Source organism: Myotis davidii, unplaced genomic scaffold (genome assembly GCF_000327345.1).
Source record: "Myotis davidii unplaced genomic scaffold, ASM32734v1 scaffold6, whole genome shotgun sequence".
Classification (NCBI taxonomy): domain Eukaryota; kingdom Metazoa; phylum Chordata; class Mammalia; order Chiroptera; family Vespertilionidae; genus Myotis; species Myotis davidii.
In genome coordinates this window covers 10,829,707-10,847,663 of record NW_006383011.1, presented here as the reverse complement: position 1 = coordinate 10,847,663, position 17,957 = coordinate 10,829,707, and the positions used below count along the sequence as shown (strand labels likewise).

Genomic DNA, 17,957 nt, shown 5'->3' with positions numbered 1-17,957 from the left:
AGAGGGATTCTTGGAAAAAATTACTCATAACCTCTATTTCCTTCTCACTTAAAGGCAGTTTCTGCTTCTGTTCTCCTTACTGAAATTGTAAATGGTAAGGTCATTAAATATTTCCTAATGGAAAAACCCAAAGGGCACTTAAGTTCTTTTATGACAACTCATGAGTTCTTTTTTGGCTGCACTTTGAGGACTGGGGCCATGTCAGCTGGTCCAATGCCAGCCACTGACCCCTGTGCCAAAATGACAAGGTATTCACAACCCTGTTTCCTGACACAAAGTGTCCTTTTACTTATAAACAATAAACTCGCTTACTTGTTTAAATGATAGGTGGTAGATTTTCATTTTGTTTTCTGCAATCCCCTAAAAGGGAAAGCAAAACCACATGGTTTTAAGTAGAGGTTAAATCTTTAGGTACAGATTAACAGGGGTAAAATATTAAGATCAGAACCTTATCTCGCCAGTTGAAACACAATTTAATGAAGCCAAATACATTTAAGATGTGCCAATCACAAAGGGTGATAGATAAATGTCAATTTCAGATAGATTTGTAGTCAAGCACTTTGCACAATGTACATCATTTCATTATGTTTTATTTAGAAAACATTAGATATAAAACAATTTCCACAAGGAATTTCATGTGCAAAATTCTTAGACACTGTTTAAGAGATTTCATCATGTATCTAAGATAAAGGGGAAAAGTGAATGAAAAGGAAAAGATCTGAATGCATTACAAAGAAAACACAACTTAAAAATTAAAACCTATGATAAAAGTAAAATATCTGAAATACATATAACAGCAAAGACTATCCAGAATATATAAAAATCTCTTTAAATATGAGGCATGCCTAAACTTCCAAAGAGAAAGCCTGCTTGAAAATACAATCACCATAGAGAAAAGCAGGGGTGAAAGAAAGGGAGACCTGGAGGCCTAATGACGTCATTCTGAGTACTAGCATCCAGCAATGCCTGCACAGACCTACCACGCAGGCTTAACATTTACATGAGCTACTCTATTGCATTCCCTTCAATTATGTAAACTAGTTTAAACTTAGGTTCTGATTAATATTGCAGATAATTTAGTAATTTCTACCAACATTTTAACTTTGAACACTTCTTGCACTAGCAACTTCACTTCTAAACTCCATCATACAGAAATACTCACCCATGTGCACAAAGATAGATGATAGATAGATAGATAGATAGATAGATAGACAGACAGACAGATAGATACAGATGATAGATACATGAAGCACCACTTATAATAGCAAACTTTTAGAAAACAAACAAAATGTCCATTAACAGGAGAATGATTAAATATTACACATCTACACTATGAAACACCATAAAACAATGCTTTTACTCGGAATGAAATGGGGAACTATTGCACAGCTTTGAGAAGAGAGATATGGTCTGCCATAATACTAAGAAACCCTGCGATAATACTAAGACTAGACTGTGGAAGGATGGGGAAGAAGCACGGGCTGAACAGATCTGTTAGGATGCCAGTGCAGCAATCCAGGCAAGAGATGATGTGACCAAGGTATTAATGGTTATGGCAATGGTTAGAAATGGTGTGACTGTCTGTATACATTCAGGTATTTACATACACAACATACACACATACGCGCACATGCGCACGCACACACACACACATACACACACACAGAGATTTGCTAACTGGGAGAAGTATAAGAAAAAGGAAGGACTTCGGGATGGCCCATAGTTTCTGGCCAGAGCTGAAATGATGGAGTATTTCTATCTTACAGATGAAGAATCTGAACCACTCAGAGATTTAAAAACCTGTCCAAGGTCACACCAATAAAATGGAGGAGTCAGGAAAACCCAGGTCCATGTGAACACAACTCTTAACCACTATGCTACACTGCTTTGTTTATCTAAGGATCGTTAGTATCTGTTATGGTCAATATGAAAGCATATTTTCTTAACATGAACTAATAAAAAATACTAAGAATTAGATCATGTATTTGCCAAATTAAAATATTTGTTAGTGATATGCTATAATTAATTACAAAACTTTAAGTGACCTTTAGTCAGCAAATGGTTTAATACTGAGTGGCATGATGAATTGCAGCTGAAGAGCTTTACTGCCCTCCAAGATAATAAGCTTCTTGAAATCTCATTATCTATGACACCAAACTTCCAACAAAGAAAAATAAAGACAAGCAAATTTGTTATTTGTACTAACACTTTAAACAAAGCAAAGTGAAAAATACATACATATGCATATTAAATTTCTATGTTCTTCTCCAACTTGAATGAGAAGACCAAGATTCTTGGACTAGTTTCTGGATCTAAATTAAAGACAGTAAAGCAAAACCTTTCTAATCATTTCAGACTCTTCCATTCTTTTTGTGTATGCCTGAGCACCTTCATAACTGTAGTGAATCTATAAAAGGTACATTTTAGGAAATCTCTGCCAGTTTAGTAATATTAGATGAAGTTCAAGGAAGTAGAAATTATATAAGACACTTTTTACAGGGGACAAGAGAATTATCCTATACTAGAGGCCTGGTGCACAAAATTCATGCACTTGGGGGTCCCTCAGGCCAGCCTGCGCCCTCTTGCAGTCTGGGAGCCCTCGGGGAATGTCCGACTGCCACGGAGGTGAAAGAGGCTCCCGCCACCACCGCTGCACTCACCAGCTGTGAGCCAGGCTTCTGGCTGAGCTCGCTGCCCCTTAGCGCTGCCTGATGTGAGGGAAATCACAGTGTATCAGGGAATGGGCTTTTTAACAAGAAAAAAATATTCAAATTCATGCCTTCATGAGTGTCAGAATTTTCCTGTCTCCTGAGTGTCAGAATTTTCCACTAAGGCTCGTTTACTGAGCCCTTCACTCAGTAGTGTGCTAGCAAATGTGTATCTGCCTCAGGGAGGGGAAAAACACCTGGTTATATCACTGATTTGTAGCACTGGCTGATTTCTGTGGTGTAAAAACTCCCACATTGCTGGTCTTGTTACAAGCATGAAGTCAACTAATACAGACTTGTAGTAGCACATGATTGCTCTCTCTCTGTCTTATGACTCTTGTTTTATTTATTTTTTTACAATACTTTTACCTATTGCTATTATCTGTTTAGGTATTTATTGACTGTTTTCCTGACAGGAATATAAGCACCATAAAGGCAAGGATCTTGTCCATCCTATTCTCTGTGTCCTCAGCAAATACAAAGTCAAAGTAATTGGAAAGATTCCCAAACTTAAGGAAACTGTAAAGTATAAAAAAGAAAGAATAATTCAAGCAAAATACTAACACCATCAATATCAGTAACACTGCTCCTTTTGTTTGGGGAAAAAAAGAAAAACGATGACCAGAACTACCAAATGCTTAAACACAGCATTTGTGCTCAGACAATAAAAAATGGGCCCGGCACAGACACTACCAAATAAAGGACAACATTTACAACCCACAGCAGGCAATCTTGTCATCCTTACCAATGCACAGGCAGTTATTTTATGGCTATAAAAAGGGAAACAAATAAGCCATATATTACCATTGGTTTATGTCTTATTAACCCAGCTTGCAGGGCCCCCTTCCCATACCTTGAATTTACCTTACCTGCGTTAATTAACATCCGTAAACATTCTATAGAGTTGTGATAAGCTGCTTCATGAATTGGCATCCATCCCCTATTATCAGCAACATCAACGCTCCGTCCCTTTTTGAGCAGTTTTCTTAAGACTTGAACATTGCCTTCCCTGGCAGCAAGTCCAACCGTAGAGCATGTGTCAGAGTAAGCCTCTGAAAAATCCATTCTTTTGACCAGTCTACAAAACAAAGCAGGAAGAAAATACTAGTGTCAATAAAACACTGAACTCCTAGAGATTAGCAGATCGAAGTGGACCTAACATCCCTCACATGAGGGCTGAGGAAGAGTCTGAGATGGAGAAAGCGACCTGTCAGGCCAGCGCCTCTGCTACTCTAACCCAGGAAGTCTCTCTGATGAATTGAGATTCCTTGGAATATTTTTATTATAGATAGCAAGGGAATTTTAAGTGTTCTATCATTCCTTCTCTGGAAATGTTGCCTGAGCAGCTCCTTCCTGCAGGCTTCTATACCTACTCATACCCCCATTAAAATGTACTCACTAGAACTCTGTTGATGAGAGAGAGACAGCTAAACACCTCCAGTTAATCCCAAATACATACAGAGATGGCCATTTAGTGACCAGCAATGCTCAGCCTCAAGAATCCTATATAATAAAAGGCTAATATGCAAATTGTCTACTAAGGAATTTGACCAGGAAACTGGGAGTTTGATCGCTCGCTATGACATGCACTGACCACCAGGGGGCAGCGCGGAACATGGTGGGCGACCTGCGCTGCGGCTGGGCGGCATGGTGTTGAGGGAGCGAGGGAAGGAAGGTGAGGAGGCCGGGAGGCAGAGAACCTGATCAGCCCTGATCGCCAGCCAGGCCTAGGGACACTACCTGTGCATGAATTTAATTCACTGAACCTCTAGTTAATTTATAGTCCTCTATAGCTAAAAGCTAAATCCAAAAAGGTTAAAAAAGAAGTAAAGAACATTGAAAAGAACAAAGTAGGTAAATCTACTTTTCCTACCACAGGCAGTCCTTTGCAGAAGGGGCTAGAACACTCAGATTCTCTTTCTTTGATAAAACAGTGCCACTAACTGAATATATTAAGATGCATTAAAAGTTTCAAAAAAAGATGAGTTCACCTTTCCTACACAAGCCCAGAAATTTCTTCACAGCATTATTGCCCTTTTCCTCATCATCTACCTTCAAAGTTCATTTCAAGTCAATGTCCAATATAGTTCTCAATATATAATTCTCACAAAGACAATTTCTTGTTAGTCACCCTATGTGGTGGGTTGGGCTAAGATTCAGAATTCTCAGGGGACTATCTCCTAAGGCAGTGATGGTGAACCTTTTGAGCTCGGCGTGTCAGCATTTTGAAAAACCCTAACTTAACTCTGGTGCCGTGTCACATATAGAAATTTTTTGATATTTGCAACCATAGTAAAACAAAGACTTATATTTTTGATATTTATTTTATATATTTAAATGCCATTTAACAAAGAAAAATCAACCAAAAAAATGAGTTCGTGTGTCACCTCTGACACGCGTGTCATAGGTTCTCCATCACTGTCCTAAGGGATAGTCCCTCTCAGTAACATTCTGATCCCATCTTTCCTCTTAGTTTTGCTAATGATATTGGGGGATAATTCAGGAAATACCAACAACATGTCTAGTCTGATACAGGTGAAAAACTTTCTAGAACCACATTATAAATAATTTATCCAGAAAAGAAAGATTTGAGGGAAGAGGTTAAATGAAACCACACAATATTTCTGATATTAAATCTAAACTTATACATGGTCACCTTTAAATATAAAGCTGTAACTGCACAAGTTGATTCTACAATGAGCCAAATAGCTAAGGTTAGCTATGGATGAATTTGATCAGGTCAACTGGCCCATTACTAGGAAAGTGAAGATATTTATTACAGAATATCTAATTACTCAGTTAACAGTTATTTACTGAGCACCAACTAGATGATTAACAATGTGGAGGATATAAAGATGATACAGATACAGATTCTACCTCAAATTATGTACTGTTACATAGAAATGATAAATACATGTGATTCTAAATAAAAAGCAGAAAGTGCCATAAGAGAAGTACAGATAAAGAGCCATAGTAGTCAAAGAAGGGAGAACTACTCCAACTTGGTGAGGGATATAAGCTGGGCCTTAAAAGAAAGATGGGGAGGATTTGACAATAGGCAGAAGCAAAGACATAACAAAGCTTACAGAAATGAACAGTCGAGGTTGAGTAAAGGACAGTAAATAAGAGAAACAATTATTTCACTTTGTAAGGAGGATTAGGTAAACAAAGAACAGTAGAAAAATGAGGTTATAGCCGAAACCGGTTTGGCTCAGTGGATAGAGCGTCGGCCTGCGGACTGAAAGGCCCCGGGTTCGATTCCGGTCAAGGGCATGTACCTGGGTTGCGGGCACATCCCCAGTAGGAGATGTGCAGGAGGCAGCTGATCGATGTTTCTCTCTCATCGATGTTTCTAACTCTCTATCTCTCTCCCTTCCTCTCTGTAAAAAATTAATAAAATATATTTTTTAAACAAATGAGGTTATAGAAATAACTGAAGCCAAAACTGTGGAGACTTTGGAATATTAAGCTATACTTTTTTTAACTATGTTAATTTCTAGCCAAGGCCATTACATCCAAGTTACACACACACACACACACACACACACACATATTTTAGGGCAATTGATAAGTATATTCATCTAATGCAAGAAAAAACATTTTGATGTAGGCCTCTCATAGCAATATGTTTATGGATTCATCTCCTAGGGCAAAGGAAACTCAAGAGACAAACAGGACTACATCAAAATAAAAAGTTTCTGCACATCAAAAGAAACCATCAAGAAAACAAAAAGAGAGCCCACTGTATGGGAGAACATATTTGGTGATGATATATCTGATAAAGGGTTAATATCTAAAATACATAAGGAACTCATACAAATTAACAGAAGGAAGACAAACAATCCAATTAAATAATGGGCAAATGCCCTAGCCGTTTGGCTCAGTGGATAGTGTTGGTCCTCGGACTCAAGGGTCCTGGGTTCAATTCCAGTCAAGGGTATGTACCTCCATTGCAGGCTCGATCCCTGGCCCTGGTCAGGGTGTGTACAAGAGGCAACCAATCTCTCTCTCTCTCTCTCTCTCTCTTCCCCTCCCTTCCACTCTCTCTAAAACTCAATGAAAAAATATCCTTGGGTAAAAATTTTAAAAAAATGGGCCAAGGACCTAGACACTTCTCCAAAGTGGACATACAGATGGCCAAGAGACATATGAAAAAATGCTCGAAGTCACTGATCATCAGAGAGATGCAAATTAAAATGACAATGCAAATTAAAGTGACAAAATAAACTGATGAACAGAGTGGATCCAGAGACATGGAAGCATGGAACAGAGTGCAGAATCACAGAGGGAAGATGGGGGAGGGTGGGAGGTGGGAGGTAATTAACCAAGATGGCTACCATCAACAAATCAACAAATGGCAAGGGCTGACGAGAATGTAAAAAAAAGGGAACCCTAGTAAACTGCTGCTGGGAAGGCAGACTGGTGTTACTTTCCACAATAAAGAATTATTTTTTAAAAAATTTCAATGTGGGAAAACCACATACAGACACAAACAAGAACACTACTCCAGCCAAGCCAGTGTATTTCCTCAAAAAATTAAATATGGACCTGCCAATTGACCCAATGATCCCACTTCTAGGAAACCCAAAATACCAATCAGAAAGAATGTATGCATCCCTATGTTCATAACAGCACAATTTACAATAGCTAAAATATGGAAACAGTCCAAGTGCCCATCAGTAGACAAGTGCATAAAAAAGTTGTGGTGCGTTTGTACTATGCAGCAGTAAAAAAGAAGAATCTCTTCCCCTTTGAGACACTCTGAAATCAATAAAAACACATATTTTTTTTAATCTCAGAGGAAAGGTGGGGGTAGGAGTGGTGGGGAGAAATTAACCAGAGAACTTATATGCATATATGCATAGCCCATGGACACAAATAATAATGTGGTGAGGGCATGGGAAGGGTGGGTAGGAGGTGAGGGGGTCAATGGGAATAAAGGGGGGAGGGACATCTATAATACTTTCAACAGTAAAGATAATTTTAAAAAAAAAGAACACTGCTTCAAAGACATTAAAAACAGAATTTGAGTAAAAAGGTATGCATCTTGTTCCAAATTTTACTCACTTTCCTCATATTTAGGACAAGGTTAATAGATCCAGATTATAGGCAATAATTTGAAAAATTATCTTTGAGATTCTTATGGAAAGGAGAGTCAAAAGTAATGTACTATATAATAGCAGGATCATTCCCTTCAACCCTTATACCAATTAGTTAACATGAATAAACTGTTTATGGTCTCCTTTTATACAAATCTCCTTATGTTCTAGGCCAAACGAGTATACAAAAAAAATCACATGTGATGTATAAACCTCTAGATCCTGCTTGGTGGAAAAAATAGCTACAAAAGCAACTTAAGATAAGTAAGGAAATTTGAACATGGAATAGATATTTGATGATTTGATGATTATTATTGTTAATGTTCTTAGATATAATAATGGATAAAGTTGTTGTTATTAGGAAAATGTATTTTTATAAGTGAAAAATAACAGTGAAAAATCATAACACATACTAGTATAACTTACCCTAAATGTTTCAGATTAAAAAGTATATACAGAGAAAAAAGAAATAAAACATCTGTAGCAAATGTTAATTATTGGATTCACACAGAGGAAATATGGTTACTGTACTCCTTTTTATCCCCTCCAACTTTTCTGTATGTTTGAAATTTTTTAAAAATGTTGGAGGGTGGAGGGGAACTACAGGCAATATGAAACTACAACTTGGAGAAAATATAAAAAGACTTGGTTATTCTTAAACTCAGCTTTTCTTTGTAGCAGTTTCCTAATGATTTCTTAAGAGCAGAAATAACTCTTTGAACCTGGGTGTTTAGCATTTTTAATAAAGCTAAAGACCATAAAATAGAAATCCTCAAGAAAGAACAATCATTTGGTAAGGCTTTTGTTTTCACATACTGAAACAGCTGTAGTAGTCCAAGTGAGCTTCCTATACAGTATTTTCAAACAGTAGCTCTCACCAGCAGATCGTAACACTTTTTAGGATCCTTGACCTGTTGGAAAAACTCATGAAAGATATAAGGTTTCTCCTCAGAAAAATACCCGTAGACCCCAAATTTTGTATAGTTTCAGGAAGTTCCCCAGATAGTTTCCAAAGCCTATACCTGAGCTGAGAACCTTTGCCTACTCTTTTCTGAGCTGCTCAGAATACTAAAGACGAATAAGGTCGTTTTCGCATAAAATTTAAATATATAAGCAAATTTCACTGCATTAATAATAGCTCTTTCACAAGCATATAAATTCTGTGATAAATTTCCTGCTTCTATTTGAAAGGTAATTTTTAAAGGTGTAAAGTCGAATATGGATTACATTCCCAGTTTGCACTCTTCTGGCTGCTTTTAAATGAGCAGAAATCCCGTTTTCAAAGTGGAACAAAACGTCTTTCTACGTGCCAACTGCCATACACATACATCTTTCTGAGTATCTATCCACACCGGCCAGGCCTCCTGCCCTTTCCATTCTCCTTAACCAGCCCCGTTTGAAAAAAGTACACAGTTCCAACCTCAGAGGTACAAATCCCAGAAAGGATTGTGGGTATTGTAGTCCTCTGCACACGCGCACCAGAGGAAGGTCAAGGTAAATACCAGAGGCTGCAGGAGAATCTTGTTTAGCATACAGAAGGTCCACGCTTCTTGCTTACCCTAAGCAAGGAAATAAAATGACCGAAATAGAGCCAGAAAACGCACCTCGAACTTCAAATCCCAGTATGCTTTGCGCCACCAACCAGGGATTGCGGCTATCAGCGCCTGCGCCCAGCGCAGCCGGTAACGCGTCCGGCAAGCCGCAATCCAAACCCGTTCTGCCTCCACAGCCGCCGCCGAGGTGCTGGCGAAAAATGTGGGTTTTTGGTTACGGGTCCCTGATCTGGAAGGTGGACTTCCCCTATCAGGACAAGCTTGTCGGACGCATCACAGGCTACAGCCGGCGTTTCTGGCAAGGCAGCACAGACCACCGCGGAGTCCCGGGCAAGGTAAGCCCCTCGCCGTCCCCCAAACTTACTGTCCCCGGAGCGCTGCTCCCACCTGCTGGCCCACCACGCGGGACCCACACCCCAACGCTTCCCAGGGCCAAGCTTGTGGGTTAAGGATCATGCTGTCCCATCTGTGCTTCTTCCTGTGCCACCTGCCTCCAACCTCTCCCAAACCTAGGGTACTCCCTCCGAAGCCGCTAGAGGCTGGTTAGTTTCGGGAGCCGGCGAGAAACAGGGCACAAGCACCCAGGCTCGCACAAGGCAGACGTGCTGGCAGGGAGCCCCTATCTTGGCAACCTCTGCCCCCAAAAAAGGCGGGAAGATCAATCTTTGAGTCACCGCGGAGCTGAAATACTAAAATCAACTTGGAAATTCAGTTTTCTGGCCATTAAATTTGTTGGCATTTCTGCATTTTGGCTGACTTTCATTGGTTTGAATTTTAACGTATATGTTATTTCTGGGGTTTCTTTGTATCTATCCAAAGATTTATTGTATGACACCTAAGGTCATAGAACTCGTTTCCAAAATTACTTTGGGTTATTAAGGAACTTACTTTGATCACTTTGATTAGACGTTAAATGAGTTCCCGGTTAGTTATTTGAGTAACTCAGTATCTATTAATATATCAGCATTATTTTAATGTTTCTGGATGGTTCTTCTCTAAAGTATAAATGTGGAATGTAAGTTCTTTGATCTATTTTTCAGTCAGTCATGCACTCATCTCATATTTGTACAGAAAAAAAATAGCAGCTCACTGCTTATGGAAATCAGCCTTGTGCTGGTTGCAAACAACTAATTCGAAAGGAACACTGAATTTGAGTAACAGTGTGGATAACTTGAACACTTGTTTTAATTAACCTCCTAACTTTTGGAAGAGCACAAAAATTCTTATTGTTTATATTTTCTTTAAAATACTCTGAAAGTTGTAGTAGCTTGATTATCGCTTTTCTCCTTTTTATTTTTATTGTTGATACTGTTACAGATGTCCCATTTCCCCCCCTTTGCCGCCATCATCACACTGTTGTCTGTGTCTGTGGGTTATGCATATATGTTCTTTGGCTAATCCCTTCACCTTCTTGCATCCTGTTCCCCTTCTCCTCTCCCTTCTCCCTCTGGCAGCTGTCAGTCCGTTCCATGTATCCATGCCTGTTTCTAATTTGTCCCTCAGTTTATTTTGTTCATTAAATTCCACATATAAGTGAGATCGTATGGTATTTGTCTTTCTCTAAGTGGCTTATTTCACATAACATAATCTGATAAATACATAATAAAATACTCTGAAAGTTGTATAAGCTTGATTACAGCTTTTTTTTTTTTTAAGAAATAAATATTGGCCCCAAAGCATGTTATCTAAAATGTTAGGAATTAGATGCAGAAAGAAATTGGGGTTAATTCCAAAGAAATACTCCTGGAAAGAGGGGCCGAGTGGGGCCCATAGTAGCTTGCACCTGCTAGTAAAGAGACATAGGATTAAAATCACAAAAAGAGCCTGAGTTAGAAGTCATTCTACCTCAACTAGAGTTGGTTAATTAAGAATGTGAGCCAAAACCGGTTTGGCTCAGTGGATAGAGCGTCGGCCTGCAGACTGAAAGGTCCCAGGTTCGGTTCCGATCAAGGGCAAGTACCAAAGTTGCGGGCACATCCCCAGTAGGAGATGTGCAGGAGGCAGCTGATCGATGTTTCTAACTCTCTATCTCTCTCCCTTCCTCTCTGTAAAAAATCAATAAAATATATTTTTTTTAAAAAAAAGAATGTGACTTTAAGGCAGGTGACCTGAAAACAGGAGAGTGACTTAGAGCAAATGCATATTTATAGGCCAACAGAAACTTCATGGCCAAAGTATCACCAAAAGTGTTATAAAACAATATTTAATACTTTAAAGAACTAAGTTAAATAAAATACCTTTAGTCAGGTCTGAACACTTAAAATTGCCATTCTGAAGAGAAAAGCCTTAGCCTAGGCTCCAATTTTAAGGACCAAATATTAAATATTTACAAGTAAGCTCAGCAGGTCTTGCTCAGTAGTTGAGCGTGACTTATGAATCAGGAGGTCACAGTTTGATTCCCAGTGAGGGCACGTGCCCAAGCTGAGGGCTTGATCCACAGTGGGGGGCGTGCAGGAGGCAGCCAATCAATGATTCTCTCTCATCATTGATGTTTCTCTCTCCTTTCTCTGAAATTAATTTTAAAATATTTAATAAATAAATATTTACGAATAAGGTTTACTAGCATATTTTACTACTCTAGTCTCAACCAAATGTTTATGTTTGTTACATAACACATTGAGATATGTACACTGTGAGAAATGTCTGGTAAGAAATTGTCAAGTTAATACAACATGTTTCTTTAAAAGAAGACAGCCATAAAAGCCAGTATTTCTCTTTATATTTAAATTTACTAAAAGATAAGGCAGGAAAGTTAGGAGGGAATAATTGCAATCGTCTTTAAAACTGTAATAGTTTTACACCTACTTCTATTTAAATAACCTATCCTAGAAAACTAAAGGAGAGTCTAAGTACTAAGCATTTTTTAAAATGTATTTTCATTGATTTCAGAGCAGAAGGGAGAGATAGAAACATCAATGATGAGAGGGATTCATTGATTGGCTGCCTCCTCCACGCCCCCTACTGGGAATGGATCCCACAACCAAGGCATGTGTGCTTGACCAGAATCGAACCCCGGACCCTTCTGTCCATAGGCTGATGCTCTATCCACTGAGCCAGTACCATCTAGGGCAGTACTAAGCATTTTCTAAGTATGCTTTGCTGTTTAAAAAAAAAAAAAAACCTGGAAAAACATTATTATTCACTTCACATTTTTCCTAATAATGGACACCAACCTTGTATAAATATTAACTGTCTGACATGATACAAAAACCTATAGAAGTACCCATCAAATCAAAATAACATAATTGCTATATAGGACTATGATTTTTACAGCAATATGTACTCCTAGTAAGTCAGTCATCATTCCGTATGAAATGTAATATTTTTAAACAAATGTTAGACTTATTTCTACACTAGTGGCCCGGTGCACGGATTCATGCACATTGAAAGGAAATTAATTAGAAGAAATATTTTAATATCAGGCTCCCTCCTTTCTGGTTCCGGGGTGCCTCACCCGAGAACCACCGCTGCCAAGTCACCGCAGCTCGGCAGCTGTTGCGTTGAGCACCTGGCCCCTGGTGGTCAGTGTGTCATATGTACCAGATGGTCAGATGGTCACTTAGCCTTTTATATAGAGAGAGAGATTCTGCAAAGTGCTATTTACTTTATGAAATTGTGCTTTCTTTTGGGCTTCACTTAATTTTTTTACTAAGTTTAATCAAGCATCTTATCTATACTAATAAGGTAATATGCAAATTGGTTGGGACACCATCACAGTAACAACTGATCAGCAGGCTGTGTGCACAGCAGGCGTGGGTGGGTGGGGACTTTCAGAGTTGGGGACAGGGGTGGGGCCTCTCCCCCGGCTCCAGCCTACCTCTTTGGGGCAATGGATCGTGGGGCTCCTGCACTGTGACAGGGCACAGGCCAGGCTAGGGGGAATCCCCCCCCCCACCTCAAGTGCATGAATTTCGTGCACCAGACCACTAGTTTATATATAAAAAACTGGCCATTTCTCAATCAAATGAAAGATTTATTTAAATGTGAAAATTTTTTCACATCAGAGAAAATTTTAATTTCAAAAAAGAGGAAACATTTTAACACAAGATAATTGTGAACATTTACTAATCCCTAACTTTTCTAGAGCAGTCTTAGTACGGGTGTGTTTTTTAATATCTCCATTTTAAGTCAACATAATATGTAACTAATATATGCAAGTTGAAGGGAATGGCTTATAAAGACCAAGATAATATGGATAAAGCAGATTCTCTTAATTCACTTTAAAAGTTATAAAACATAAGAGCTTTTTAAAAAAGTGTCTAGTATGAGCAAATGAAGTTTAAATATCCATGTCAACAATAATTTGCTAATGCTTCGTTAGTTTAATTAAGAGAAAAAATATTTGTTTTACTTATTTCGTGTTTTGTTTTTACTTTTTTTTAAAAAACAGCCTGGAAGAGTTGTGACTCTTATTGAAGATCCTGGGGTATAGTATAATTTTTTTTTGTATAGTCTTTAGTTACATTAGTTGTTGAGATGTTTCTCAATTTTAAATTAAATTGTACTGACAATCGTTACAATTTCAACTGCACTAGATCTAGACTTCCTCTCTATTCATCTGTTGAAAAAAGTTGGATGCAGAATGCAAGGTACACAACAAAAACAAAACAAATGGCCTGTGGTCTCATTTATTTTTCTTAATGAGTTTGTTGACTGAGAATTTTGTGGTCCTCTTTTACATAAATAGAGCCAGCCCAACTACCATTAAGAATGAAATGGAACCCTAAAAGCTCTCCTCACATTTGCTAGGAGCCTAATACAGGATGTCCCCCCAAAAAATGTATACATACTGTAACAGCTGATAGCTCACTTTTGAAAATGAAATATATTTTAATAAACACTGCCTTTATAATTATTCAAAATGTGTATATACATTTTTGGGGTACACCATGTACTTTCAGCAAAAACCCCAGGCAGGAATTATTGCTTTCTTTATTGTCTAAATTTATCAACAGCACAACAGGTTTTTAACAGGTTTGGAGCACTAAAAAAACTTTTATTTACTCAATAGTCCTCTTTCTTAAATATTTTCAGTCATTTTATTGAGGTATAGGTTAAGTTTAATACTGTGAAATTAAAGATTTACCTATGGAAAGGACTTTGACACAAAAATCAACAGCTAGCAACAGCAGATGACTAGTGGTAAAATTATGAAATGCTTTCATAATTTATATTAGGAATGGCATCTATAATAAGGCTTTAAACTAGTAACCATAAATCTTAATTAAAGTTAATAAATGGTACTTTGTTTCTAGAGAATGTTAATTCATTCAAGAGGATGCTTAGCAACCTAAAGTTTAATAAAGTTAATAAAGGTGCTCAAAAAGATAGAAAGTCTGTATTACAAAATGTAAATGTAACATATCACAGATAATTTATTTATAGTAAAAAAATATTAGCAACTAAAATACATTATTTTTACTGACACTTTGTTAATGGGCTCTCTTGACAAAAAAGGTTGTTATGTAGTATTCTCAAAGGAGAAATTTACAAAGGATACTTGAAAGTTTAGGCAGTGAAGAGATGAACAAATAAACTAAACTGCTCAACCCTTAAGTAGCTGATTACTACAGAGCTTTTAAAACCTTATGGGAAAAAAAAAACAATATGTAAAATGTAAGTGATGCTCAGCTCCTAGCACCGCCCCACCCCCAGCACCCCAACACTCATATCCAGATAGCCTCTGTGATAGGCTTCAGAGTGGCTTTAACACTCCACGCAGCAGTTTGAAAACTACTGCCCTACCATCAGTGAAATGCTTATGAATTTAAAGCTTCAGAACCTCAGTTTTAATGACCAAATGAAGACCTGATCTTTTTTCATTCTGGTCTCATTAGATAAAAAACATATTTTCAAAAATTTAAACAAAGATAAATATCCTGGTGAGCATGGAAATAATGTTTTCAAACTGAAGAATTTAAAATGATTTCCTTTATTGTTTAGTATGTACCTCTTTGATGTACCAAGTAAACTGCATTGATTTCTAAGAGTAAACAAGAAATTTTCTTACATCACAATGTACTTTCACCCGTTTTACCATGTAAATACTAAACAATATATTCTTTTCACTTCTCAATAGGGCTGTGTATGGGGTGTTGCTTACAGACTGCCAGCAGGAAAGGAAGAAGAAGTAAAAGCGTACCTTGACTTCAGAGAGAAAGGAGGCTACAGGACCACAACAGTCATTTTTTATCCAAAAGATCCCACTACAAAACCATTCAATGTGTTGCTATATATTGGAACACATGATAATCCTAATTACCTTGGTCCTGCACCTCTGGAAGATATTGCTGAACAAATCTTTAATGCAGCTGGTCCAAGTGGAAGAAATACAGAATATCTTTTTGAACTTGCAAATTCTATTAGGAATCTTGTGCCAGAAGATGCAGATGAGCATCTTTTCTCTTTGGAAAAATTAGTAAAAGAACGTTTAGAAGGAAAACAGAACCTTGACTGCTTATAAAGACCTAATCATTGACTTCCAGAGAAGCAGAACTTTTAGTCTTCAAGAATAGTTGCACTGCACAATGACAATATGATTTGGAAACATATTTACTTGAAGATCTTATTTATTTTTAATGTTGTAGTCAAGATATCATCAAAATTTATAGTTAATTCCAAGTGTCCTGAAACACATATATATTCAAAGTATAGGGTATAGTTAAAGAAAAAATTCAATTGTATATTGAACACTTGATCATGAGAAGTTCTTTAGAAAAATACAAGAAATTTCACAGCTTGTTTTTTAATCAGAGTAAAAATAATTTTGTTCTTTCATATGACAATACTATTTTGAAGTTGTAGAGAATTAAATAAAAAACCCAATAAATATAATAAGGTATACCTTCAATATATTCCTATGCAATAATTCTGTTACCATGGTTTAAAATATACAAACTGAAAACATGTGTAATTACAAATATATAGTAACTAGAGGCCTGGTGCACAAAATTCATGCATTGGGGGGGCGGGGGGTTCCCTCAGCCCGGTCTGCACCCTCTCGCAGTCCGGGAGCCCTTGGGGGATGTCCAACTACCGGCTTAGGCCCGCTTGGACATCCCTCTCGCAGTCCGGGAGCCCTCTCTTCTTACCGCCCACCTGCTCACTGCTCCTTATCACTCGGCTTGTTGCTCCTTAGCACTGCCGTGGAGGCGGGAAAGGCTCCAGCCACCGCTGCTGCACTCCCCAGCCATGCCATGAGCCCGGCTTCTGGCTGGGCAGCGCTCCCCCTGTAGGAGCGCACTGACCACCAGGGGGCAGCTCCTGTGTTGAGCGTCTGCCTCCTGGTGGTCAGTGCACATCATGACAACCAGTCGTTCTGATCATTCCGCCATAACAGTTGCTTAGGTTTTTATTATATAGGTAAGATTTCAGCTTTGATTAGAAATTTCCTTGTTCAGTTATTAAATAATATCCCTTCCAAATTTAAGGCCCCCAAAGTTAGCATGTTTAATATAAAAATTTCCTATGCGTCTCCTTTTTTAAATAAATGCATTTTACTACATGGAAAAAAACTCAGCTAAAAAAGCACAAATTACATAATATAAATCCACTAACAATGTAGTCTGTCATTCACTTTGTATTAATCTTATAGTAAAATGTTTAAAAGATGGCTATTCTAATATTATAAATTAACAAACATATTAAGTGAAAGTCTGGTGTTTTGATTTTTTTTAAAATATATTTTATTGATTTAAGAGAAAAAGGGAGAGGGAAAAAGAGATAGTAACACCAATGATGAGAAAGAACCATTGCCCTGGCCAGCTTGGTTCATTGCATCGGCCTGCGAACTTAAGGGTCCCAGATTCTATTCCAGCCAAGGGCACATGCCTGGGTTGTGGGCTCGATCCCCAGTAGAGGCTGTGCAGGAGGCAGCCAATCAATAATTCTCTCATCATTGGTGTTTCTATCTCCCTCTCCCTTCCTCTCTGAAATCAACAAAGAAATTAAAAAAAAAAAAAGAAAACCATTGGTCAACTGCCTCCTGCACGCCACCCACTGGGGGGTTGAGCCCACAAGCCAGGCATATGCCCTTGGCTGGAATGGAACCTCAGACCTTTCAGGGCACAGGGCGATGCTCTATCTACTGAGCCAAACCAGCTAGGGCGAAAGTTGGTGTTTTTAAGGTCTTTTAGAATTATAAATTTTAAGTAAAAGAAAATGGCATTGAGTGGATTTTTTTGAAATAGTTGTTTCTACTTCTACTCCAGGCCAATCATTTGCTATACAGATTTTTTCCCCTTCTGTCTTGTCACCTAAACAAAGACTTCTGCTGAATTAGTGTTGATGGTGCCACTAAGTAGGAAATGTATAATAATAATATACATTATTAATTCATGTAGAATTAGCCTTGATTCAAACTCATCAGATTATTTCTTTCTCAATAGGATATAGTCTCTCTAAAAATCTTTCAGTATGAAAAGAATTTCAGTATCACATTAAATCTGATATGAAACAATAAAAATTCTTTTAACCCAGTCATGACTAATAGTACAGAATAAAAATAAAGCTGTCCTGTGTGATGATTGTGGGAAGGGCGGGGGGAGGAGAGTGAAGGTGCAAGATGGCTTAGAGGGTAATAAATGGTGATGGAAAAA

General features: G+C 37.9%; 2 protein-coding genes across 3 annotated transcripts in view; one reads left to right on the top strand and one right to left on the bottom strand.

Annotated features, from left to right (window-relative positions):
- ASB3 (ankyrin repeat and SOCS box containing 3) overlaps positions 1–15,689 on the bottom strand; it is a 61,022-nt gene extending 45,333 nt beyond the window's left edge. Inside the window, exons 1-2 of one of the 2 annotated variants that reach the window (XM_015557869.1) lie at positions 15,623–15,689; positions 3,578–3,786 (exon numbers count right to left, since the gene is read on the bottom strand). In XM_015557869.1, coding sequence (XP_015413355.1) covers positions 3,578–3,773 — 196 coding nt within the window. In that variant the 5' untranslated portion in view covers positions 3,774–3,786; positions 15,623–15,689. Of the gene's footprint in view, positions 1–3,577; positions 3,787–9,227; positions 9,370–15,622 lie in introns of those variants that run through there. The other variant, XM_006778603.2, reaches the window with a different exon arrangement.
- On the top strand, positions 9,417–16,322 carry CHAC2 (ChaC, cation transport regulator homolog 2 (E. coli)). Its single transcript, XM_006778605.2, has 3 exons — positions 9,417–9,695; positions 13,751–13,786; positions 15,440–16,322. Exons 1-3 carry the CDS (start codon positions 9,432–9,434, stop codon positions 15,821–15,823), a joined length of 684 nt encoding a protein of 227 aa, XP_006778668.2. The 5' UTR covers positions 9,417–9,431; the 3' UTR covers positions 15,824–16,322.
- Positions 16,323–17,957: the final 1,635 nt, after the last annotated feature.